Here is a 27,250-nt window from a genome sequence, read left to right on the forward strand (position 1 = left end):
AGAGTCAGTAGTTAACTTTTGTGGTTTCAAATAGGGGACATAAAACGGAGACAGTGAGAATAAGTAAACTTAGTCCATTAGCCAATTAACGCCAATTAAAAGACAAACACATTGTCTGCAATCTGTAATTGACAACTAACACAAAGTTATTTGGAAGACCATAAAGGGTGACTTCTCCAACCTCACAGGCCCGGCGGCCATTTTGAAAAGACAATGCCCTCTTCGCGAGCAAGAGCAAAGCTCCCTGCGCCCAGCAGGGTGCGCGCACGTTGAACAGGGGCGCGGACGATGCCCCGGGGTGCGCGCACGCACTCATGCTTTATCCTCGTTCCGCCATTCTCTTCTGAGTTATGTAACGGAGCTGCGCGTTCTCGTAAGCCGAAGCCCAATGGGGAAGCGGCTTCAGGGGGAGGGGAAAGCAGAGCGTGCGCGCTCTCGCAAGCCAAGGCGCGGCCCCGCGGTATTGCGTGCGCGTTCATTCGCCCCCTCCCCCAGTCTTTCTGTCTCGGCCGTTGCGGTCGCTTTTTCATCTTTCCGTCTCCCCACTTGCTCTGAGGTGCTTGGAGCGGAGCGGACCCCGCCGACTCGCTATGGCTGACGAGAAGCCCAAGGTGAGCGAGCGAGCGAGCGAGGGAGAGAGAGAGAGAAGGGCTGCGGGCCGGCACGGGGGAGGGGGGGCGAGGAGGAGGAGGAGGAGGAGGAGAAGAAGAGCAGCGCAGCGCAGGCTCTGCCGCGCCGGGTCTTGCGCGCCATTTTCCTCCCCTCCCCCCTCCCCCATCTCGGTCTGTGCTCTTTCCGGAGGGCGGGGGGAGGAATAAGGGTGCTCTTTCGAGAAAATTAAGAGTTCTCCTTCCCCCTTGTGGGAAATCGGGAGCGTTCTTGACTTTTGCGAAGCAGTGAGGCGGCTTCGACTTTCCTCGGATACGCTCTCTCTCCCCTCCCACGCCTTCCTTTAGGAAAAAAAAAAGAAGAGAGGCGCTAGTCCCTCTTGTGCCGGCTGCCGTCCAGCAGCTTATTGACTGGGAACGGTAGGCCTCTTTTGTGTTGGCTGCCTTTCGCAGCCGCTCTACGCGCTTCGTGAGTCGTCCAGTAGCAGGTAAGCCCTCCCCCCTCCTTTTATGCCAGCGATAACCGATGAGCGGCCTCTCCTCCTCCTCCTCCTCCTCCTCGTTTTAAATACGACTTTGGAGGCGCCAAAATGTTGATGGGCTTCAGAGGACCTCTCCGGGACTCTCGCGGCAGGTCTCGGAGAAAAAGCGGCTTTTGTCGCCGAAGGAGGTGGACTCGGAGAAAGTCTTTTCCAAAGGAAACAGGATTTATGAGGTTTGCTTTGTTGCATCGCAGTGTGTGGTGCGTAGGGAGGAGAGCTCGGTGCGGCGGAGTGGTGCCTGTTTTTCTTAGGAGATGGAGAAGGGCTCCGCCGTAGGAGCCAGTGTGTTTCTGAAGAGAAGTAGTGGCATGCATGTCTGGGGGGGGGAAAAATTTTTTTAGGTATATTGGAGGAAAGCGATCGGATTTCATGATGTAGCGGTCTGCCTGCTGTTCTGCCTGCTGTGACTTAAGACATAAACAGGGTCACAGCCATCAATCTACAGAGGCACCGGAAACTGCACATTCTTGTCTCAAAGAAGGATTATACTTAACGTTAAACGGTACCTTTGAAACTGAAATGACACTGTTCTCTTTCCCGTGGGGGTAGCATTGCAGTTGGCTAGAAAAGTTTTGTTTTTTTTTTAGAAAGTGTAAAACGTCTTTGTATAAAGATTATTTGCAAATTTCTTTATGCTAGTCCGATTATTTGGTATTGTTTTCATACTTTTCATGGTGCATTGTCTAATGAAGCTTCAGAGTTTAAGAACCAGGTAGAAAGGTGTTCATGCCTTATTTGATCTTATTCGATTGTTAACTTATTCTCAGTCTTAAGTCTTACCCGAATAATAAATGAGGCTTATTTTAAGAGATAGCAATATCAAGCATTTGGTTAAAAACAAAGATTGAGCTAGTTTTATGCGCTTCCCTTGTTGGAGGGCATAAAATTCATGGGCTGTGTTTGAGAATTTTGTACAACAAATACATTAGAATAACAATACTTGACTTAATAAAAAAAAAATTGGTATTGACAACCAGTGTGCTAAAGTTAAAATCCAATGAATAGTTATAGCTTTCCAAGAAATGCTACATTGATCATTTAATTATTTAAAGCTCTTATGTTGCTATCTTTAAAAGTTGCCTTTCAAAACGTCCCAAAGGTGTTTTTTCCAATAGTCAATTGCACTTTCTTGTTTTTTTCTTTGAAAACATTTCACTTCTCATCCAGAAAAATTCTTCAGTTCTAACTCAGAAAAAAAACAAAGTCCAATTGCCTTTTGGAAAAAGCACCTTTGGGACAACTATGACCTGAATGATTGAGAATTGCCATAGACATTCCCCTTAAAAGGGGAAATAACTCATTGTACTACATTAGCAATGTCACTCTGGTTTCCAAAACAGCCCTATCTATGCATGTCCACCATTATTGATTTGTTTTATGAGTTCGGTGGAATTTATTCCCATATAAGTGTGTGTGTCTGTAATGAATCTTGTTAATTTAGCACTGCTGTGTATCCACAGTAGTATATTAATTAACTCATATTGTTTAAAACATAAAGCATGGGATTTATTGCAATTCTCTGACAACATAGGCTTTTGTTGTTCAGGTAATACTTCACTGAATCTTGTTTACAAGTTGATAACTAGCTAATTTTTTTCTGAAGTTGAGACTTATAATGGCTACTCCTTCAATAATCCTACAACTACAGGATGTAATATGAATATTAATGACATTTACTAGATGGAGTAAATTTCTTTTAATATTTTGTCTCTTCCCCCCTTTACAGGAAGGAGTGAAGACTGAAAATAACGATCATATTAATCTGAAGGTTGCAGGGCAAGATGGATCTGTGGTGCAATTTAAGATTAAAAGGCATACACCACTTAGCAAACTAATGAAAGCTTATTGTGAACGACAGGTGAGAAGCCATATGAAACATATTTTGAACCATTTTAAAATTTATTTGTAGGATATTAAATCTCTATAATTACAATGAATATTGAGTTTAGCATTGTATTAAAACACATCTGGTTATCTTGTTATTTAAGATAAAATGGCAAAACAAAATCTTGTTATTTTGGTTCAGTGTGGAGGAATAATTTAATAAAGATACCTTATATGAGTTGATTATCTGGATGACCACTAGATAGTAATAAAATTTCTTCCAAGACTTTTGCTTTCCCATATACAATAGTATGTAACTAACCAACGGTGGAAAAGAACTTACAGTGCAGATTTTCTCAGTGGTGTGAGTCTCTTATATAATTATTGGATAAAAGAAAATATGATTATGGATCCACTGTATCTTAAACATAATCCGGAAAAACATAGCGCCTTTTCCATGTTTCCAGGAGTTACCAGGATTTGAGTTTCACTTGAGAAAAACATTACCTTTTTAATCATATTATAAAGAAATGTCATAGAATCATGGTATCAAGAAACATGGGACCATTTACTATAACTGTTTTGAAGACTTTATTTGAGCATTCCTAAACATAATTATATTCAGTGGGGTTCACATATAGCTTTCTGGTAGAACAGGACTTGAGGATCCTTGATGTTGCTAAACTGCAATTCCAACATATTTACCTTGATGAATAGGATTGTTTGTTATTTAATCAGCAGATCCCTGGCTCCTGTGTTAGGGAAAATATTTATTAGGAATATAGTCTATTGGGACCAAGTACTCGCATAAAGCAGCTTAGTATAAAGAAAGTCTCTACTGAACAATTGGTTTGTTAGCATGGTAAAAGATTCCCCCCTCCCCCAATTCTGAATTTGGGAGAATGACACAAACCTATATTTTGCTTGTATCTTGTTGGATCTGGTCCTACCTTATACAAATTCTGACTATACAGTACAATGGATTCAGGAAGAATTTTTAGCTGTCTTTCAGTGCAGATATTTTAAAGTACATTTATTTCAAGTCTCAAGTTGGTTTAACTCAGCATTTGGTAAAACCTTTTCCAATTAAAAGGTTATTAAAAGGTATATGTGCTGCAGCTCACTTTATCAGATGCATAGTGTGACTAGACTGATGCAGGATGGAAACTGATGTAACCTAGCCACTCTGTGCAAGAAATGAGCTGCAGCTCAGAAAAGTTTATACCTTTTAGTAACCTTTTTTAGTTGGAAAAGGAGCTGCCACAGAGTTTTTGCCACTGTAGACTAACCTGATTGTCCTATATGATAGTCACTGAATATAAGTGCACTTTGGCTGAGCTGCTGTGCAATGCTTGCATGAAATTTACCTTTGTATTTTTCAGTTATCAGATATCATATAAAATCAGATTATCCAGAGATTATGGAATACTAAATAATATTGCAAAAACTAATGGATCTCAATTTAGTAGACATTGTAATTAATGGACAAAATCTACTGGAAGGGATTTATTGTGCAAGGATATTGGTAGCAACTCTGGAGGAAGCTGGAAAGATGTGATGAGGGGCAATAGGTTATGCTGCACACACCAGCCTTGCTTACGAGTCTTGCTTTATTCACTGTTAGGGTTAGGCAAGCCCATAATGGGCATACAACCTCATTGGTCTTCCCCCTTCCCATTCATAGATTAAATATGACATTTATTATAATTGGATTTATACATTATACATTCCACTAAGCCTTCATTTCTTTCATTCATGGGTTATTACAGTAGTTGGTTTCCCATAACATAGCTTGTTGTGTGTGAAGTATGTCCGTAAACATTCTTTAATATTTATAAAATTAAAAACAAAAGGCCACCTGTATTTAAATAATGTGAACTTATTATACAGAATATTGTACAAAAATGTTTGGTGTTTTGAGGGGAAGGTCATTTTCACCTTATAAATACAGTACTATTAAAGTGTAGTGCTGCACTTATGCAGCAGTTTTCTTAATTTAGGACAGTTTTTGCTGATTATAAACTCTTAATAATGTGGTTGCTATCACTTCTGAAAGTTGGTCCTGAACTGCTTTAATCTTGGGTCTCAATTGATTCTAAGGTCACTATTAAACACTAATGCTGAATAAACTACATTTAATAATTTTAATAATTTATATAGGAAGCAGTATGCACTTAGAAGAATTCTGGTTGTTTGCTATTTCAACTGCATATTTTTCTTATTTTTGAATTTATGTAGGGTTTGTCAATGAGGCAAATCAGATTCCGGTTTGATGGGCAGCCAATCAATGAAACAGATACACCTGCACAGGTAAAAAAGGGTCATTAAAATACTTGTTGATGTGAAAAAGTAAAATTTGGTTAGAAGTATAAATCCCAAGAAATCTTTTAAAAGTAATCCTTACATATTTCTTTGTACCTAAACATTGCTTATGTCTGAAAGATATTGAAGTACAAATGCATGTAAAATATTTGTACCACTAATGACTTGCTGCAGCAGTTAAAAAACAGCAATATTGCAGTGTCTTTAAAAACATTTTGAACACTCAGGTTTCCTCTTGCAACATGGCTTTCCGGTTGGGAATGGGATATTATTTCTTCCTGTTAATAGCTGAAGATCCCAATTAGTTTAAGCCTAAAAAGTAATATTAATTTTTGTAATATCTACCAAGTGAAGTACTAAAATTAACTCTGAATAATAAAAAAAATCTATTGATTTGTATCTAAAAACGCTGTTATTCAAAGAAAGAAGCCTGGTTTAAATTCTGTCAGTTCCTCTGCCCTGCTTATAGTAGAGGTATTATTTCTGGCTATTCCAAGGAGGCTTTTAACTGAAAGAAACAGCTTTGGAGGTTTATAAGGGCTTCAGTTAGAGTAAGATTGAAGAAAGCCCCACTGACTGAATAGAGATCTCTACACTTGTGCTTTCTTGAATTCAGGCTACTAAGGGACAAGCTGAACAAAATCTTACTGCATAATAAAATGCCTCTTTCCAAATAGAGTTGAATGGGTGTGTGTGTGAAAATGAGCAGAAGAAAATGGAGTATTAGATTTGCATTACTTAGCAATCCAATTACAAGCTGATCTCTAGTTATCCTTTTTTTTTGTTTCTATACTCTTGGGAGTGTATGAAAAACTAAAGAAAACTTATCACACTTACGTCACTTACTTGACTTGTCATGTGATGACATGATTATATCACTTGTCATACTTTTAACTGACTTATAATTTTTTTCAATACAGTTGGAAATGGAGGATGAAGATACAATTGATGTGTTCCAGCAGCAAACAGGAGGCATGTACTAAAAGAAAGAACCAAACTTCCTTTCCCACAGGCAACATATTCACAGTTAGAAAAAAAGAGACCTGATTCAGCCACATCTTGACTACTGCAGTATAGCTTTTTCTCTTCTTTGATTTCTTTTCTTATTCCTTCTATTGTACATAAAGTAACTGGTGTATGTGCACAGACATGCATATTTTTTTTAACTAAATAGCCAATTGTATGTTTTGATCAACATCATATGGAGAAAGGGTGATAAAAACAAACTGGTCTGTGAAAACATCCCATTTCTCCACTAGTGGCATGCTCCTCTAACTTTTATCTTTATATTCCAGTAAGTTATTTTTGCTCTCATTGTTGGAAAAAACAAAAAACCTTACATACTTTGTTTGATTGGACAATTTCATTGTTTTTCTTTTATCGTTGTACAACCAAGGACAATTTTATAACTTTTTTGTACGTAGCTGTTACATGTAGAGCAATCTGTCTAAGTAGGGGTAAATTACTCTAAAACAAAAGTTTGATCTTGGATAGTTTTCCCTTCCGTCTTGTTGTTTAAATAAACTTCTTGTTTAAAATAAAACAGCTTATTTTTCTGTGCTGCAATCATGCTTAGCCTAGAATCAATCACCTGGTAAAAAGAGATAGAAACTTTCTTGCTGTTTCATCAGATTTTAATTTTAGTTTTTATATTTTTGCTGACAGTCCAGACAAGTTTTAAATTGTAACAGGGAGGCTGATTGGATGTGAAGGGCATAGTAAATATCACTTCTTGCAGTAAAAAATCTTGGCAAGAAATGAGGGTTCTAATGTAAGTTGCTAGATTGAAATGCTTTGATTCCTTTTTAGTGGAAATGTTTGGGATTGAAAGCAACATATTCTTCCCTTGTAAATGTAAAATTGGGCAGTTATTTGGGAAGACAAGATGAAACTATGCCCAATGCAGATTCTCCTGCTTATGTATAGATAAGTTATGTGATTAGCTGATACATATGACTTTTGAAGACCGAAGAAGGGGAGTTCAAATGGAAACCCTATTCCTCCTTGTTTTAATATTTGGAGATGAGAGAGGCATAAGGTGTACTGAGGTTGTAGATGGAGCTAATAATCTTAAGGGACTAAAGGGAAATAGTATGAGAGAAATATTTGATGTAACTTCTACAGTTTTCAAACTAGCAATGTAGAACTGTAAAATCAATATTTCTATATCTTACCTAGTTTGGCACATCAAATATCTCTTTCAGATATCATAATATAACGTAATGCGGAAAACAAATACTATTTGTTACAGTAGAGGAACTTGCTTAACTACTGGTGAAGAAAAGTGCTATATTAACAACAGGATAAAAGGATACATTTGAAAATTCTCAGTTCTTGGCTATCTTATTCATTATATTTTTAATTAAGTGTATAGCATTACTTCACATCTATTGGGATGTGTCTTTTAAATACCTAATTGGAGTATTGTTTTTGTCAATCTTAGAATTAGTAATGTAGGTCCAGTACAGGTCTAGAATGCTAGCGGTAATGTGAAAGGCCCATTCATTTTATGTTAATATTTGAGAATTCGATAGTTGCCAGAAGTCCCTTATGGTACAGCTCTGCTGCACTTTATGGTTAAATTGCTTTGTTCCTTTTGGTTTGGAGGTACTTCCATAAATTCATTGCCAGGGTCGCAGAGATGAGACATGCCATTTAGCCAGTAGTTTAGAGCAATCTTCTGTCATATGTTGATAGTTAGACATCAGGTGATATGTGTCTTGCTTCTATTATAATTTTAAACAGAAGAATCTGTCGGGCTAGCTACATAATGCCATGATTGTATTTGGAACACATAATCTACAAAAGAAATTTTTTACAACCCTTCCCCATAATGTATGGATTATTAATGCCCTCTAACATACATCAATTGTTAACTTCTGTAACACAATTTCAGAATTTGAGGGGATAGTTTAATCTTACCAATTTTCTAAATTTTCCTGCTGGGACCTAGAAATTCATTCAGTGTATTTTAAAAATACCTCAGTCTTAAGGAGTTTACTGAATTGCTTCAAATAAGAGGCGATGGCTACATTATGAAATTATGTACTTTCCTTGTTGCAATATAATAATAAAATAATATTTTTGTTCCAAAAATGGTGCTGCATATCCTACTCTGCGTGTGTGCAGTCCAGGTTTTCAGAACTTGGAAGCAAATACATACTGCTTAGAATCTTAAATATCTGTTCTACAAAGTTTCAGAAATATATTAGTTTGTGCAACATAACTTCAAAGTAAAGTACTTGCTGGATAATGGATCAACTGACTTATATTATGTTTATAATTTGCAACCGTGCACCTGCACTGCTGAGTTTTGAGTTCTCTTGAGCACAGAAGGAAAATAATAAATTATAATATGAGGTTTGTATGTTACAAAAATAGAAAGCTACAATGAATCATGTTTCAAGGCCAAGAATGCCAAGTATAATGTACCTTAAGATATGGTACTTGAAAAAAAATGAACATTCAAGGAATGTAGAATATAATAAGCAATTTCAGATATTTGTCCTTTATGGAAACAGCCATGATTCAAGATGACTGTATCACTGAATTCATCTTTTGCCATAGTGGTTTGATTTCATCTTTCTGTGGATTTGGCTATTGTAATTTGTAAAGATTATTGTTTAACATGAAAACCGTGACTTAGCATAATATTCATCTTGCCTTTCTCATCTAACACTTTTTCTCCTTTGTCATTCATGTAAATAGAAATATATCCAAAAGGGCAACACAGAAAATTTGGTAAAGATAGTCTATGAATGTGGAGATTTTTGTCTTACCTAATTTCTCTGCCTTTTTTTTTTTTTTTGCAATCAGTTTCATTGAACATTTTTTATTAGAGATAGTAAGCTTGAGACCATCATGTAACAGCTTACTAATTGTTCAGTTTCACTGAGTGTGGTGGTAGAACATGGAGTAACAGGACTTTGAAGCAGTATAATGCACTTGTTTTCAGTTTTTGCTAATATATTGTTTTATTATACATAGGCACATAAGCATATAGAATAAAATTTATATGACGGTGCTCTTCTGTTTAAACACTCATCAATTCTTGGGTATAGAGCATAACATGTTTATATATGTAAGTTCTCAAGTAAAAGTTGTAGAAAAATTAATCTCTGCTTCTGCAAAGTAGAAATATTTGGATAGCTTTGCTTTAACAGCCTCATATTTTTTAAAAAGGGACTTTTATAAAACAGCTTCATGTGTAGAATGAGAATGGTTTTCTCTGGTTGAAAGTGCCATTTCTAATATCTATATGAAAAATTGCTTTTGTTTCACGGGTCTCCTGCCATCTACTTAAGGGTTTTTTCTTCCATAACACATCCAGCTTGATCCACACAGTACAAGATATGTGTATTTTCACAAGATGTGTATTTTGTCCGTTCATGGTGTACAGTATAAATACCATAGTTAATGGGCTGAGGGCAACATTCTCTAGGAAATAACGATTTGAGGTGCCCTGCTGAAGCAGCGATTTGGTAGAGGTATGTTACGTGGTATATTTTTAAATACATTGCGATACGTTTCGTATTTTATTACACTGGCGTTAATTTTCATTTGATCCCACACGGATCCCATGAAGGATTGGAGATCGCTCGCCGGTGAGGCTCACTGAGCTCTGCCACTCCCTTTAACCGGATCTCCTCAAACTGCTACTCCATAAAGAAAGACTGAGGAAGTTGTTGCTGCCTCATGTGCAGTCTAGCCAATGCTAACCTATTTTATTTAAATGACGGCCTCGTTGTTAAATCATATGCCAAGAGGCGGGACAGATAGTAGCGACCAATGGACGCGAAGTAACAGCAGCTCTCGACGAATCCATTTTAAACGACTGTGGCGAGTGAATGTTGCTGGGCTCGGAGGAGGGGCAGTGTCTGGAGTGGCACGAGATTCACTTAATCACGTCAGGACAGGGCGTTTGAACTATCCAATGAGGCGATCGAAAGAACGAACCCTATAAAAGCAGCTGCCAGTGCCGAGTGGCTACTGCAGTTGTAGCAGGCAGGAGCTGAGTGCGGAAATATCACCTTCCGCTGGCTTCGCACCCGGGCGGTTTCCTCCAAGTTCTTCCCCACCATGACCACCACGACTACTTACACGGGGATGGACCCCAGTGGCCGAAGTAGCTCCAGGTTCGTGTGTGGGAAAGTGTCTGTCCGCAAGAAGTTGCTGTTCGTTCACTCTCCTGCTTCCCCTAGACGCGGGGCTGTCTTCGCCCAATTCCCTGTTTCTACGGCGCGGGATCTCCGGGAAAGGGACTGTGCGGCGAAACGCCCTGGATTTCGGGGAGGCGCGGTGTGCTGGGTTGGCTCAGATTTCCTCCCGGCTTGGCGCTGGGAGAGACGCGAAGAGACCCCCCAACCCCGCAGAGCCTGGGTGGGATTTCTTCTCCTGCAGGGAAAGGCTCCCTTTCTTGGGATTGTGGCCTGCGGAAACACTCCCCCCCCCCCAAAGCCGGCCCTGCTCCCTCCCCACCGCCGAGGGCTTAAGAGGCGAGGAGGGGAGCGCGAAGGGCTGCCGCCGCGAGAGAGACAGAGAGGAAAGGCCGGGGCTATTGTCACACCGGCGCTCCCGCCTGCCGGCCCACGCCCGGCGCCTCCATCTGTTGAGTCGGCGAGGCGACAGCAGCCTCCTTCCTGGTATCCGTCGGGAAGCCAGGCAGGCGAGGCGAAGCGTAGTTTGCACACGGCTTCCGCCTAAGGCCTTGGGACTCAGCCGAACCTGTAGCTTTCCGCGCGCCTCCCTTTTTCGCCCCTTTGGAGGTTTGGTTAGTGGGGAGAGAGAACCGGTGGCGTACTTGGCCTTTTTCGCCGTCTGCTCTGGGGGCTCGGGAGGGTTTGTGCCCGCCGTCGTAGCTTTCCTGGTTTTTCTCCTGCTGCGGGATGCTGGGGCGTGCTACAAGTCTCGGCGATGTCCCTTAGCACGGAGCGCCTTCGCCTCTGGTCGGAACAAAGGAGGCTCCCACTCCTGGTATAGTTGAATGAGAGGCTTTCAGCCCTTCTCTCTCAGCCCGGCCCGGTTATCGGCTTACCTTTTTATCTTGCCGTTAATAATGTCTTAGTCTGGCTAGGATTCCTCTTTAAGTGGTGGTTCTCGCTGGGTGGGGCTAGCCACACTTCTTTTGTCTTGCATCTATCGTTGCCTCTACCTGTTAACTCGAGCCTTTGGGGGGCTGGGATTAGGTCAGCAACTTCAAGCGTTCTTTGAAAAGCCGCTTCCTCCTTTGGGTCCAACTTCTGCCAGTCAGTTCAGTGGCACTTCGAGCAAGACTTGTTAGAAAGGAGTAAAGGCGTACTAAAGGCTTATGGTGTATTACTTTAAAGCAGGGGTAGGCAACCTTGGCTCTTTTATGACTCGTGGACTTCAACTCCCAGAATTCCTGAGCCAGCCATGCTGGCTCAGGAATTCTGGGAGTTGAAGTCCACAAGTCATAAAAGAGCCAAGGTTGCCTACCCCTGCTTTAAAGGGATTGGCGTTGAAATACAATCGGGTTCCAGTGGTGTTTTATTTGTAGTCAGTCTCTTATGCAGAATAAACTTATGCAGATAGATAGATAGATAGATAGATGGATGGATGGATGGATGGATGGATGGATGGATGGATGGATGGATGGATGGATGGATGGATGGATGGATAAAGATAGACATTAAGGCATACAGAGATAGATAGATAGATAGACAGACAGACAGACAGACAGACAGACAGATGGATAAAGATAGATAGATAGATAGATGATAGATAGATAGATAGATAGATAGATAGATAGATAGATAGATAGATAGATAGATAGATAGATAGATAGATAGATGGATGTTGCAGTGGTTATCCTTGGGATTGTGGGAGAGTTGGTGAGTGAACGTTTCAATTTGGGCCTGTTTTTTTTTTTTTTAAAGTTAGCCAATCAATGACTTGTTCTGGAACAAAGAAAGGTTGAAATATTTTTGAGTTCCTGCGTTATAGTAGTGTGCAACAAATCATGGATGTAATAGTAACCATAATCGTACCGAATGGCTCTAGTCTGAAGAAATGTCACATCAAGTTTTCATAAAGAATTGCCTTGAAATTAGCTTCCCCTGTTATTATACTGTCCAAGAGGCCGTAATATATTGCAAAGGTGAAGAATCTTTGACCAGATGATGGTGTGCAGCAGTAACAATTATAATTGGCAGGGAAGGTAGTCAGGAATGGTGAGAATTGAAGTCTAGAGACAACTGGATACCAGAGATTTCCCCATACTGATTCCTGAGTAGGAGGAATGTTTGTGCAGATTTCCATATGTATTGGTAGGGATGCCCATGTGCAATGGCAAGAACGTTGAACACTGACAGAAATCTGAAGCATCTGTTTATAAGTCTTTTGGATAGTGAATCAAACTATTACTTGGTGTCAAGCATACCTCAATATAGTTGGTGTTAAGAAATGAATTGAAATGAATCTAGAAAATTATAAGAAATGTTCTCATAAATGGGCTCTTGTAAATTGTGAGCAAATGTTCAAATTTTTGTGGTCCAACTTGGCTTTATATCTATACTGCTGCTGTCATATTGGAGCTAACTGAAGCAATAATGGGGTGAAAAGCAATTGGGTGACAAATAAGATGAAAACAACTCTAGGCAACAAAGTCCGAAAATATTTTGTTTCTACCATGCATCCTAAATTTTCACCATATGACATGATGTGAACAAATAGGTACACATATCAATTGTAGACATGATAAAATCCAGTGTTACCAACTGGATAGGGTGAGAATTGTCCATCCTTTGCTCTCTGATTAAGATCTCTTTCTGCTGATAGAACCATCATTACATTCCACTCATATAATTAATGCCACAAAATAGAAAGTTTTGTGAAAACATTTGGAAGACTGAATTGTTATTTAGTAAATTTCAGGCTATAGATGCTTTTTTTCTGGGATTGGTGATCATTATTAAGCAAAGCAAATCTACTAAAATATATAATTGACAACTTTTTTTACAACTTGCAGTTGATACAGTCCAAGTTTTATTTTTGCCTCTAGAGGAATCGAGCATAAGGAATAGCCTTTCTGTTCCATATACATCTTCAGACTATATTCAGCCAGTTCTACTTCAGCATGAGAAGTTTTACAATAAAAAAGGGTTGAATCTTGAGATTTCTATATTTTGAGAGTTTCTGTGGGACACAATAAAGAACATGCACTTCCATCAACTGCACATATATGACATTTTTTCTGCATATTGCTAGAAATAGTGAGGGAAACCTGGATTCATACATATGGTCTTTGACATACGACCAGTTGTTTAGTGACCATTTGAAGTTACGACACTAAAAAAAAGTGGCCATGACAGTTTTTCACATGACCATTGCAGCATCCCTATGGTCACATGATCAACTGGCTTGGCAACTGGCATGTATTTATGACAATTTGGGTTCCTGGAGTCATGGGATACCTTTTCTGGCCTTCTGACTAGCAAAGTCAATGGGGAAGCCAGATTCACTTAACTGTGTTACTAACTTAAAACTGCAGCAATTCACTTAACAGGAAAGATCATAAAATGGGGCAAAATCCACTCAACAACTTTTTTGCTTAGCGATGGAAATTTTGGGCCCAATTGTGGTTGCAAGTCAAGGACTACCTGTATAGAACCTGCTGCCTTTTGGTTTGCTTTCTGTAGAATTCCACACAATCTGCTTGTCAGCTAAGATAGTCCAGAATTTTAATATTCAGCCCAAATCTTATTTTAAATGTAAGAATAAGCTTGGTTTGTAATAGTGCAGCTCATGATCAATCCAAAACATTTATGGTTGCTATCATGATTTTTACTACTTAGTTTAAATGTTGCCATACTGAAAATGGCTACTCCAATTTCCCCATCTTTCTTTTGTGCTCAAAGAATTTTTAAGATTATTTTTAAAAAGTTTCTTATGATTAGAAAATGTTGCACCATTACAAAAAGCCATGGTGATACTGAGTCTAAAAACAGCTGTTTGCAGCACGTACACCTGCTTGAGCATTACTATAGACCAGGGCTTTTCAACCTTTTCATCCATTTTACCACTTTTAGGATATGGCAATATCCGAGTACCACCAGTCGCCTAGCAAGGTGTCAAAAAAAAGGAAAAAAGTGATAAAGTACAGGTAGTCCTCGACTTACAACAGTTTGCTTAGTGACTGTTCGAAGTTACAATGGCACTGAAAAAAGTGCCCCCCACAGCCGAGCAAGACGCTGCCTGCCCGGCGGCGCTCTTCCTATCTGAGGTTTTCATTGTTGTGAGCATTTCTGTTGAGGATTGGCAGTGGGGGTGGGGTAGGGGGGTGTTTGGTTTTTATTCCTCCCGTCTGCTGGGTGGTTGCAGCAGGTTTTGGTCACTTCACATGACCCTGGGACACTGTGACCGTCATAAATATGACTCAGTTGCCAAGCATCTGAATGTAAATCACAAGACCCTGGAGATGCTGCAACATTCCAGCTGATCGGCGCTTCTTCTGGGCTCAGCAGAAGCGCCAGGATCAGTGCTGCTTTCCAGCTGATTGGTGCTTCTTCAGGCCTCAGTAGAAGCACCAGGATCAGTGCTGAGCTCCAGCTGGAGCCTGGCGCTGATCCTGGCGCTTCCGCTGAGCCCTGACAGCCCTGCAGCTCCAGCCATCTCTCGCTCAGGCTTGTGCGGTGCTGTCACCGGTTCAGCTCATTCCCCTCCCCCACTACCACTTTTCTAGGATGGTCGCGTACCACCTGCCAGGTGCCAATGTACCACAGGTGGTACCCGTACCACTGGTTGAAAAGCCCTGCTTATAGACTACATATGTAGTGGGGAAAAAAAGTATTAGAACATATCTGTCACTGTAATGATGCAGGGTACTATGATTGTATGATCCCAGAGATAATGTTCTAGAGGCCATAGGAATCTGAGAGAAGGAAGTCTTGCAGACATCAAGGAGCACCCACCCCACCCTCAATGTAGCCTTTCAGCATATTTTTCCTGTGGATCCCATGCTATAATCTTAAAGTTAAGTAACAAAACTTTGTAATTATACAAACAGCCTCATCTGCAAAAAGGAAATGGACATTGATGTCATCTGAATGGCTGGATATTGCTGCTAAAAGTGAATATAAAATTCTGATGCATCCATCTAGAATGTTGAAAGCATGTGGGGGTGAATTCACAAAATGGCTGTTTACAAAATGTGAATGTCCACTTACAAATGTCCACATTTCAGAAGTTGCAAGATCCTTATCTCCCAAGATGATCTCCATCACCCACTAAGGCCATGGGGGGGTGGGGCTAAAGGCACTCCTGGACAAAACTTTGGTACTAGAGGCGAAGCTTTGCTTTACATCATGCCAACTTCATTTAAAGAAAAAAAAATAAGATGTCAAGATGAGATTGACAGTCTACTAAACACTAAGGAAATGCCTGGGGTTCATTGTTTATCTTTTGTAAATTGCCTGTCTAATAGGCTGCACAATAAAAATAATTCTGGAACCACGTCTTTGTTTTTAACCAAGCCTTATTTATGGGATATGGCTTATAACCTAAAAATAATTATCAATATAGGCAATGCTTAGTTCTGCGTTTGCTGGAATTACCCACTATGTCTACATGTAGCTCTGCTTCAGAAAGAATGTAGGAAGCTCTACACCTGGTCTGTTTGTCCATCTACAGTAGTTCACCCTGCTGAATCTGGGATCTGCAGCAATCTGTGTAAAAGTTTCCCCTTTTCATTTGTTCTTTCTCCTTACTCTTCTTAATCATACATTTTTATGTGGGAAAGTCTGTTAACTGATTTTTGTTTTTTCAGATTTCTCTGAAAAAAAATAGGGTCATAGGCCCTTAGCTCTGTCCTTCACATGTGATTGTACATCAATATTTCAATTATTTGGTTGGAGCAAAATGGAATTTATGGTTCCTGGCCATATCTTTCTAATAAGTTGAGAAGCAATCTGGTTTAAAATGAGTGAGAAATGAATACACCATATTTTGTAACTTATATGTAAGTTCTCCCTGGTACAATTGTCTCTTAATACAACTAAAATGCTTTATTTTTTTTTCTAGGGTCCTTCGTCCCCCAGGTGGTGGTTCTAATTTCAATTTAGGATTTGATTTGCCAAAAGACCAGCAAGGAGGAAAAAGGAACAGGATGGCATCTTCCATCTTTGGGACTCCAGAAGAAAATCCACCATCTTGGGCTAAGTCAACAGGTAAAAGATTTCTTTCTTAAGGCAATTTTGGAGAACTAAATATCTAAATTTGGATTTAGCTCTGTTATTAAAAATAGACATAATAGATGAGATGGGCTTAAACAACTTGAACTGGTTCAGAGGATTTATATTCATTTATTCCTTTTACTCCTAACAACAATTCAATCAATTGTTGTAGAATTTGGTCTCTTTTCAATTTTGCTTTCTCCCATCCCAAAAGCTTCCAATAAAGTCATTAATCGGTTCTTCTCTTGGTTTATGATTTGTGTTTCTATATTAATTTTCAAAACTTTAACCAACTTTTTTTCTATATTTAGTAGAAAGTTCTTATCTGTGTCATTCTCTTGGCTGTCATTTGCGTTTCCACTTTAGCAGCCTTCTTTGTGCAAAAAACCCCACATTTTGTTTTTATTATTGTGTTTCTGGTTGTAATATTTCTACATCAGACAAAATTTGTTTCACATTTGTTACTACTTCATTAAATTTTTTGACCATAGTCTGTCCATAGTAGCATCACTATTCCCAATATTGTAGTTGCTTATTTCTGAGTCCTTTCTTCAATTTCCGGGGGCATTTCAGATGTTATAAGCTAATTTTTCCCTTATTAGAATGCCCTTGTTAAAATGTGTTCACATACACTATTTTAAGTGATAAGTAGCTGAATGCTCTTTATTATTATGGTTTGCTGTACTTGACGTATCTCATCCAATGATAACTCTTGCAGCCAAGTCCACCGAAGTCGATAATTCTGAAGCAGTTGGATCTGAAAGGAGAGGTTCTTCTGATGCAACCTCTGGTGACTGTGTAACTCCAAAAGTAAGCATTGCTTTCCTTTCCTTATCATGAATATATTGCAGTGACTAATTATTGTGCCTGGTAGCACATCCCTTGTTCCATCTTGAATTAGTGTACATTTTTACTATGACGGAGTTTTAATACTTTTATCAACAAGATGAGGGATGGCGAATCTTTGGTCAGTAGATGTTGCTGAACTACAACTGTAAGCAAGGCTTTGCTGCTGGGAATTGTAGTTCTGTAAAATCTGGAAGCCACAAGTTGGTCCACCCTTTTTTAAATGTCTCTTTAGGTGGGGGAGTAAAACAAGAAATCTGTGTTCTGCATATACTATGCAGCATAACTAAAATGATAAACACTTTTCAATTTGTGAGGAATTGTTTTTATCTAGAACGCGTCCTATTAATAGTGGTGGCCATTTATACAATAATATCCCCATCTATGAAGTCATTTATCACTCCTTGCACTTTTTAATGCTTGCTATATTTTGCTCTAAAAAAACAGATAGCTCACATTAACATTAGCAAGTGTTTTGGGACTTATTAGGATCTGACTTTGGGGGAACAAAAAGTAGAAGTAATATATTGGTCAGTTTGCATCCTTTTCATTACTTTGCATTCTTCTAAAACTATTGTTTGATAATGCCATTGCACAACATGCCTGTAGAGTGTACATTTAGCAACCTGAATTGATAAAGTCATTACAATTAGCAACATGTTTAATGTTCCTCAAATTAGAGTATGTAATTAAGAATTTGAGTTAGACTGCTATCTGAACGCGGGTCTGTTGTCCGATGACACTAAAGCTTTTCTGAAACCAGTGTTCCCTTTGGTTATCACAATTTCCAGTTGCTATAATTTATACATTTTAGTATTTCTGTGAACAATTCTTTAATGAATCATCTAACATAAAAGTAAAAAAAAAATAGCCATCATTCCCTCCACTATTCCTATGCACTCATCCAGAAACTGTGAAGGGTGGTTGCTGGAGAGTATTGAATATTATCTAAACTGAGTCTCTATATAATACATTCTCATTTATACATTTAGACTTTATCCCCTCTCCTGTTCAGTTTTAAAATGTTGATTAAATCAAGTTTGTGTATCTTTTATTTAAAGCTAGATTGCTTTTATTATGCAATTCTTTTTTGTAAATCTTATGAAAATGGTTTTATGTGCTAATTCAAACTGTTTCAGCAACACATTATGAAAATATAATTTATAGGTTGATTTCTCTCTATTCTTAAGTTATAAATATTAAATTATTGCCATTAAATGAGACATTTGCAATTCCAGCTTCAGGGCAACACATTAAGATTCCTTGAGTATAGTGACTTAAATGGCCTGGCCTAGAATTTTGCTATACAGTTGAATCCCATAAGTAGTAAAAGTCTAGTATTGTGTCTCATGTACTTCCCAGACAATACACTTTATTAAATTTATAAGTTCAGAGGAATTCCCTTCAGGAAATCCTTTCCGGCTAGTGGTGATGGTGGTTGCATAGCTTTGAGGAGCATATCTTTGAATGTAGGACAAGTAGTCCTCATTTAGTGACTGTTTCACTTAGCAACCATTTGCAATTGTGATGATGAAAAAATAACTTTACAAGTAATCCTCTTATTTAGGACCTTCACAGATCTGCAAAGCAAAGGAAGACTGAAGTTAGATCATAAGCACAATTGCAGTTTCACTGAGTGAAACAACCAAACAACCAAATTACCAGTCACTAAATAATTGTCACTAAATGAGGAAGACATGTAATGCACTGAGGGAGTGATTGAATGATCCACTGATTCCTAATAGCCTTGGTTGCTCTCAAACAATTGACTGTTAAGAAGATAAGACCAATGCATAAATTGTACCGAGGCCCAAAGGTCAACAAATTGTCTAAGCGTCAGTATTCAAAAATACTATTTATTCTGTAAATATAAGCAGTTTTCCTGTCTGGCTCAAGTTTTAGAATTAGTAGTCTAAAATTGAAAAATATATGTCCATTTTATGTTGTATGCATAGAACCTCTAACCTTTGGTGCTGTGTTAAAAGTTAAGGCATTCAACTGTAAACAATCTTTGTGACTGATAATTAATGGTGACAAAACTGAAGAAATAATTTGTTTTGTTTGCAGAGTGTGGAAAGTGAGGCTCCTGGTAAGTATCTCCCCCCCCCCTTGCTTCTATGCTTTTTAAAAGTTCTTCCCAGCTTGAAGAAGTATCACTGACTGAATGCAAGAATTGTATGTGAGGCTCAAAGAATAACTTGTGTTAAGACAGTCTGGAAAGAACTCTAAAGATTGGTGTTGCCACATTGCAGTGCTGCCTGTCAACTCTGTGGCCTCTTGGTCTTTTATTAGGTAGAAATAAAAGGTTTGGAGAAATGCAATAGGTTGTTTGCATATTTTAAAATGTAGTCAGTATTGGAATCCTTCTTACAAGAAGGAACCATTAGGGAGTTTAATAAGTGATGTTTAAATTCTGCAATGCTTTCAGCGGTAAAATAGAAGAATATATAGTCTGATCACAGTGGAAAAGGATTGTAGGCTATACTAAATCCAAATCAGCACAGCCATATTTATGACAAAGTAGAGCGAATAGAATTAGCCCAGTTTTCTATCAAGCAGAACATCTATTTATGAAGTGTAATGACTTAGGCACTTGGGAGCTTCGTGAAATAGCACACCTTTCCTCTGGCAGGCAGTTACCATTACTCACTTAGTCCCCCCTACAGGCCTAATCTTAGTTGGTTTTTGTATGTATGAATGAATTCCTTTCCAAAATGACTTTCAAAATGATTTTCAAAATTCCAGCAGAGAGATTTGGCCAGTTTCACTTGCCTCATTCAAACCAAACACGCTTGACTTTGTTTTCTCTGTATCGAAAGTCAAAATATTTCTTACAGAGCTGTATATAATCTGGCATACCAGCCAGAAATTTACAATTGAACGTAGTTTTTTAAATCAAGGTTAGAAGGGCAACCTCACTTGGTTATAAATTTGTAGGATCAAATTCATCTTAAGTATGAAATACCTCATCTCAGTATTAATTTCATAGACATAGTTACAATTCAAGAATGGGATTTTAAATGCTATAGGAAGGGCAGGTCTATATCATTGACCATTAGGTATTACATAAAGGCTGATGACGGGAGAACATTTGGAGAACATTTATTCAATCAATATATGTTCAGGGAAGAGCTAGGAAGATGGACTGCCAACCTGCTCAACCTGAAAGGAGTAGTAATGTATTGTGTGCTAGGTTCCAGAAGAGATTACTGCTTGAAAAATCTTCCTTAAAGATGACATTAGCAGTATCAGATGTGCTGAAGAGTTTTAAACATTTAACATGTTTTGGGAATATTCCTCCAAGTGAAACTTAATAAATATCTTAACTTTTGACAAAATTCTTGGCTATGAAGAATTATACACACTGCTTACCCTATTCCATTGTGGAAAGGTAATTTTTTAAAAAAATTGAAAGGCAAAAGAGGATGATGATGATGATGATGCAAACAATTGTATTTGTTTTTATGTGAACGTAATGGTAAATGTAGCTTACCATTATTGTAGCTCAAAAATAGTATGTTCTGAGTATCTGGAACTTGCAATTCACATCGCCTCCATCCAATGGAAGACTATTCTTTAACATTCATCCACTTAACTATGGTAATTTCTGTTTCACTAAGCTATTAAATATCCATAAATATCAAAGTTTGCTATTCATGTCTTCTAGTCTCTTTGATTTCCCTGAGCCTACTGGCAGACTCGGGGCTGGAAAAAGGCATAATTTTTCTTCACATGTTCATGAAGCTTCTTCAGACAGGAAAAACTGCTTCTTCAAAGCATAGTATGAGAGAGACTTGATCATAAGTTGGGCCATTGGTGTCTGATCAGGCTGCTTAACAAAAAAGTGGAATTATCATCTTAACTAATTACAGAATTCTTTAATGTGGAATATTAATACTTCATTTTGTAGTCTGCTTAGTAGTCTGTAGTTGTAGTCCTTGAATGGTGGAATTACGTGCCATCAAGGTGATGTCAATTCTTAATGACTACATAGGCAGGTTTTCTCCATGATGATCTGTCCCTCAGCTGGTCCTTCAAGTCTTCCAATAGGGAACTTGCCACCACTGTAACTGAGTCCATCTAGTTTGCTGCTGGTTGTCAGCTTCTTTCTTCTCTTTCCCCAGTGTCAAAACCTTTCCCAAGAGCTAGGTTTTCACATGTATCCAAAACAGAACAGTTTATGCCTTGTGTGAGATCTCTAGATTGATATGTTCACCGATCCATTTGTTTGTTTTCTTGGCTATTTCATAGGAGTCTTTTCCAACACCAAAGTTCTTCAGAGTCTAACTTTAGCTTCCATAGATTGTTGCAGGGAATAATGTTGCTTGCACTATTCTGATCTTTGTAGATGTAGACATATCATCTGAATATCTTTTCCATCCATTTTTAAAGAATACTTTTTTATTGAAGAGTTTAACAGTGCTAAAAAAATAATACAACTGAAATCAGAAATAAAATAGAAAAGAAACATAACGTGCAAAAAGGAAAGGAAAGGAAAAAGGAAAAGAAAAATATTTAAGTGACCCTCAATGTTGCTTGCAACAGGTGCAGGCAAATTTATTATTTCACCATCCCTATAAACTTACATGCATTTTATTTATTTTTTACTTATATAAATAACTCAAGGAGTTGAACATACCTAATATACCTTCCTCCTATTTTCCCCATAACAAGAACCCTGTGAGGCAAGTTGGGCTGAGAGAGAGATACTGTCCCAAAATCATCTAGCCGGCTTTCATGCCTAAGGTGGGACTAGACCTCGTCATCTCCTAGTTTCTAGCCTGATGCCTTGACCACTAGACCGAACTGGCTCTATCCAAAAGTGTTTAGAAAGTGAGGTCAGTGTCCATCAATGCTCCACCATAATTGAGAGCTTGATGGCTTCTCTTATCTGCAAGTACTCAGACATGCTGCTATCCTGTGGTCTCCTTGCGAGGAGCAAGCATCAGGAAAAGTGAAAGAGGTTCCATTGAAACAGATCTATTGGTAGTCTTCTTCCAGAGATGTCTGACTTCACTTGGAAGTCCTGCATCTGAATACCTTTTCCAAGGTGTTTATGGCTACTCTACCAGGTGATACATATTTCTTCACTGTTTGCCCCTTTACTGTTCTTGGTTGATTCAAAAGGCAGAAGCTATCAACCACCTCAGTGTCTTCATTGTTAACTCTAAAGCTGATAGTTGTACCTTTTGTCATTAGCTTGGTATTCTTTATATTTAATTTTAGTCCCATTTTTTTTTCCACTGTGCTCTTTCACATTTATTTGCAGAATGAAAAAAATCTATTCAACAAGCTAACCACATTGTCCCATTTTACTAGTTGTGGAGCAAAGCAGCATCTATCCATACTCAGTTTATTTGTAGAGAAATAAGACATGATTTAGGCTTTCCCATGACTTAAAATTATTTTAAGAATTGTTAATAATTTAGTCATTATCATCATCATCATTGTAGCCATTGTCTATCCACTACAGGATGAAGCCTCTTCTGCATGTTTCTAACCAATACGGCCCTGAGCTTTTTTTTTTTTTTTGCCAGTTGGACCCACAATACTTGCTGATATCGTCAATCCATCTTTTTTTAGGTTTCTTTCATAGACGCTTTTTATCAAGTGGGATCCATTGTATGACTGCCTTCGTCCACCTGCCATCAATTCTTCTTGCTATGTGACCAGCCCATTTCCATTTCAATTCTTTTGCTCTCTTGATGATATTGTATACTTTCTTTTTATATCCCTCACGCTATTTTGTATGAACAAGCAAAAATGATTTACTGTAGATCTATCTTCACTTATGAGCAACTGCAACTGGAATCGCATTGGTGCCACAATTTAGTAGAGATTTTTAATATGAAGTGAGCCACTCACCCCACTTTAACAAGTAAAAATCTGTCCAAAATTGCCTGAGGTCAAGTACAGCTTCAAAAGTTTGTTATGATGAAAAACATACAGCTATAATGTGGTTTTTTTAGCATCAGCTTGAATGAGTAAATGTTGTCATTTGTTGCCACAATTTTCTTCCTCCTTCATTCCTTAAGCTGTTGTTGTCAGTGTTAGACCTGCTGGTTGCATTCAGTTTCATAACACAGTGCTAAACTCTGCTACATTCTGTTCAATAGGTGTATCTTTAACAAACAGCTCCTTGAATCAAGTAAATGCTAGAAAGAAGGTTTATCGTATTAATACCACACACTCACATATGCTCTCTTGGTTAATATTAGGTAGGTGCAAAATAAAAATCTGCACTGAAGTGGCTCTTCTACAAAAAGTGCCATGACAAGATGAACCTATTCACAAATGGAGGATCACAAGAAGCCAGAAGTTCAGCATTGCTTTTTTTTCAGACAGTGTCTGCACAAATTAGTCTTGCAGAAGATAGCAATAGCAGCAAATAATAGCATTTAGACAACTTCATAGTGTTTATATAGCAGCAGTCTCTAAGCGGTTTACAGAGTCAGCATATTGCTGCCAACAATCAGGCTTCCCATTTTACCGACCTTGGAAGGATAAAAGGCTGAGTCAATTTCAGCCAGTCAGGATTGAATTCCTGGCAGTGGACAAGAGTTAGCTTGCAATGCTGCATTCCAACCATTTTGCCACCACAGCTCCTATTGCAGTTAAGCTAGTGTATATCTTCAGGATAGAGATTTCAGTTAATAATCCTATTCCTGTAAGAATTATTATTTAAGAGAATAATAATTTGAGTTCTGAAAAAGGGAAGAAGCATGCATATAGCATATGTAGGGTTCAGTATAGTAAACCTGTGATTCCGACTTGCTTTAGGAGTTCTGAGGGCTTCCAGATGTCTTGCCAAAAGTGAAACGTGCTCAGATTAGAGAATGAATGTTTCTATTTCTATACAGCCATTGTCTTGTGTTTTTTTTTTCCTCAGAAAACACAGAAGAAACTGCTTCAGGCTTAAGTGAAGAAAAGCCCCTACCACCTGCGCCTGTTCCAAGCCCAGTAGCTCCAGCACCTGCACCATCCAGGAGAAATCCACCAGGGGGGAAGTCTAGTCTAGTGCTCGGTTAAGCTCCATTTTCCTTCACTCCTTAACACTTGGAACTCGTGTCTGTCATCTTTGTTTTTCTTCCATGCTTGTGAACTGCACAACTTGAGCTTGACTGTACTTCTAAAACTACCATTAAAGGAGCACTTTATGTACTTCATATTTTTTTTGTTTTGTTTTTTTTCCAGCCAATCTTTCCCCAGACTTCTTGTCTTGTCTCTCTTGAGTCTAACGGAAGTGACATGTGTAATTTTTTTTTGTAATGGTAGACAGTGGTATTTGCTATACAGCCCATGGCTGACAAAAAAGATTTCTGAGGTGTATAGTAGTGTCTGAAACTAAGCTGGATTAAATTCTGAGTGTGCTAAGTGGCATTTTTGTCCTAAAACGTGTAGAACAGTCTTAATTGACTTAGAAGGGTTGGAAACTGGGATTGTACAGGTAGTGGATGAGTGACAAATGTATTCTCTTTCTGTATACAACTCTGCAACATATTTTTCCAAGGTATCATTCAATAATTGGTAAATGATTGAAGCCCTGTTGTGCACTGAAGAACTATCAAGTTGTGATGCGAGAAATTAACCATTATCCCTTGGATCTTGGTTCAGTCATAACAGGATGAGGCCAGTGCTGAAGATAAACTTAAAGATGTGAGATTTTGACTGTTCTTTGAATATCAGGCCCCATTGTAAATGATGAGGGGATGCATCTTATAAAAGTAAGTATTGGGTGGATAAAATTTTGGGGACACATTCCTAGTCCAAACAACTCCAGTACTATGCATGATCATGCTGATGCTTAAACAGAAGGTGGAAAAACTCAGCATTCTAAATGTGTATTGTACCTTGAAAGTTGGATTGTTGCTTAAAAATAAAGGATATAGAAATTTTGAATCTGTGTCAGAGCCTTATTTTTAAATTTACTTGGTTTTCTGCTTGAATAATTTCTGAAACAAAAATCCAGAAACGCAAAGAGAAAATGCATGGACGTTTTAAACTGTTTTATACTACAAACTGATGGAAGTAACACTAGTGTGCAGCTAGAGCCTTTCTCACTATTGGCATAGTCAAAATAATGTGTCTCTACATTTCGTACTAACAATAGCTCTGCATACAGGGTGGAGGAAACATTTTTCTTGAAAATAAAGGGGTTTTATGGCAATTTTTCTCTTTAATGTTTAGGTTTAAACATTAAATAAACCTAACCCACATGTTCTACTATTACCATATTAAAAATCCAGAGTTTGTAAGGGTATCAAAGAAAAGAAACTAGGAAAAAGGATGAAAGTTCCACAATTCAGAAAGTTCTTTTCCTATATCCCGGCTACACAGTTCAAGTATTGATGGGATGCACAAAATTTTGTGGAGTGGTTATATTCTATAGGAGAAAATTATTGTGTAAGTATCCCAATGGCAAGGTTTGAAGCAGAAAGATATCACCATTTCTGAATACTTTGTGTTTTGACTGATTTGGTTGGCTTTGGGTCCATCAATTAAGCAATGCCATCTAGAGAAAGCAGGGCTTCCTCGTCATAGTATCTGCTGTCTGGCCGCCAGAGATTAGTACAGCCCCATCTTGCCTGCCTTTAAAATCCTTTTTTTTTCCATCTCCCAAGCTATGAGATAGGGGTTGATGTGGTTGGGGATTATGTTGTCCCTTGCGCACTGGTGTTTTTTAACAGAATGTTTCATTTAACTTGTGAAGATGGCCAGAGTCTATTTAGAGTTCAATAAATTCAATAAATCCACTGTATTCTGGAACTCCAGACTTGGATACGTGTGCTTTTACACTGCAATATCTTTATTTCAGTCTTTGATTAGCAATATAAAAAAGAGAACTATGAAGTTAATAGTTATAACATTAAAACAATCTTTGTCTAAAATTTGTAAGGATTGTGACTATAGATTTACAAGGCTGAGATAATAGAAGACCATAAAATCAGTATTTCTAAAGTGCTAGGGGTTAACTAAAATGTAATTAAGTTTTAGTGTTGAATAAAATATAATGTTCTGTATGATTTAAAAAGGCTAAAAAAATAAGATGTGGCAACAAAAATATTGTACAACTGAATAACTGGAGGCTAACAACAAGCAATAATAGCTGTTTTGAGACTGACTAGCTGGCAGTCAATAGTTGCCTGCCTCAGTCTTCTCTTTGTTAAATTAAACATGCCTAATTCTTTCAGCTCTTCTCTGAACTCTTTCTAGGGCCTCAGTATCCTTTTTTGTACTGTGATCAGAAATGGATACAGTACTGTATTCCAAATGTGGCTTCACCACTGCAGTATAGAACAGTACTATCACTTCCCTTGATCTTGATACTATCCCTCTATTAACGCAGACAGTGCAAAAATTAGTTCACTGCTACAGCATCCATCATAGAGTGTGCAAACTTCAAATATCTGGATTATGCAGTGGATGTACTTTGGATATGACAAAACTGTATTATATAGACTTTTTTTTTCAAACTTGGCAACTTTAATTAGTGTGGACTTCGACTTCCAGAATTCCTTAGCCAGCAGGGCAAATTCTGGGAATTGAAGTCCATACATCTTCAAATTATCAAGTTTGAAAAACAAGTACAGACCAACAATGAAGTTGTACAGTAGAGAGATTATGGTAAAATAATGCACTATTCTGTACCATATAGCAGTGTTCTCAATCTTGACAATTTGAAGTTCCTGGACCAACTCCCAGAATTCCCTAGTTAGTTTTGCCAGCTGAGGAATTCTGGGAGTTGAAGTCTGCACAATTTCAAGTTGCCAAGGTTGAGACACTTTGCTGATTCTTACACATGTGGTTGATTAGTTTGTGGCTCTGTGAACTTGTGACTTTTGCTTCAAATTTTGTGTTAACTCAGGTAACTGGTTTCAGGTGCACCCCATCTAAAAATCATACAAAATCAGGAAAATAC

The 27,250-nt window shown here is 38.2% G+C and overlaps 2 protein-coding genes across 2 annotated transcripts; both read left to right on the forward strand.

Annotated features, from left to right (window-relative positions):
* The first annotated feature begins 348 nt into the window (after nucleotides 1–348).
* Nucleotides 349–8,600, forward strand: SUMO2 (small ubiquitin like modifier 2). The gene is made up of 4 exons (XM_015815040.1): nucleotides 349–611; nucleotides 2,877–3,008; nucleotides 5,213–5,284; nucleotides 6,217–8,600. Exons 1-4 carry the CDS (start codon nucleotides 591–593, stop codon nucleotides 6,277–6,279), a joined length of 288 nt encoding a protein of 95 aa, XP_015670526.1. The 5' UTR covers nucleotides 349–590; the 3' UTR covers nucleotides 6,280–8,600.
* A 1,662-nt stretch (nucleotides 8,601–10,262) lies between these two features.
* JPT1 (Jupiter microtubule associated homolog 1) lies at nucleotides 10,263–25,230 on the forward strand. Its single transcript, XM_015815041.1, has 5 exons — nucleotides 10,263–10,431; nucleotides 16,334–16,479; nucleotides 17,204–17,295; nucleotides 19,399–19,420; nucleotides 24,221–25,230. The coding sequence occupies exons 1-5, from the start codon at nucleotides 10,376–10,378 to the stop codon at nucleotides 24,358–24,360; spliced, it is 456 nt and encodes a 151-aa protein (XP_015670527.1). The 5' UTR covers nucleotides 10,263–10,375; the 3' UTR covers nucleotides 24,361–25,230.
* The last annotated feature ends 2,020 nt before the right edge of the window (nucleotides 25,231–27,250 follow it).

Source organism: Protobothrops mucrosquamatus, unplaced genomic scaffold (genome assembly GCF_001527695.2).
Source record: "Protobothrops mucrosquamatus isolate PMUCROS unplaced genomic scaffold, P.Mucros_1.0 scaffold305, whole genome shotgun sequence".
In the NCBI taxonomy this organism is placed as follows: Eukaryota; Metazoa; Chordata; class Lepidosauria; order Squamata; family Viperidae; genus Protobothrops; species Protobothrops mucrosquamatus.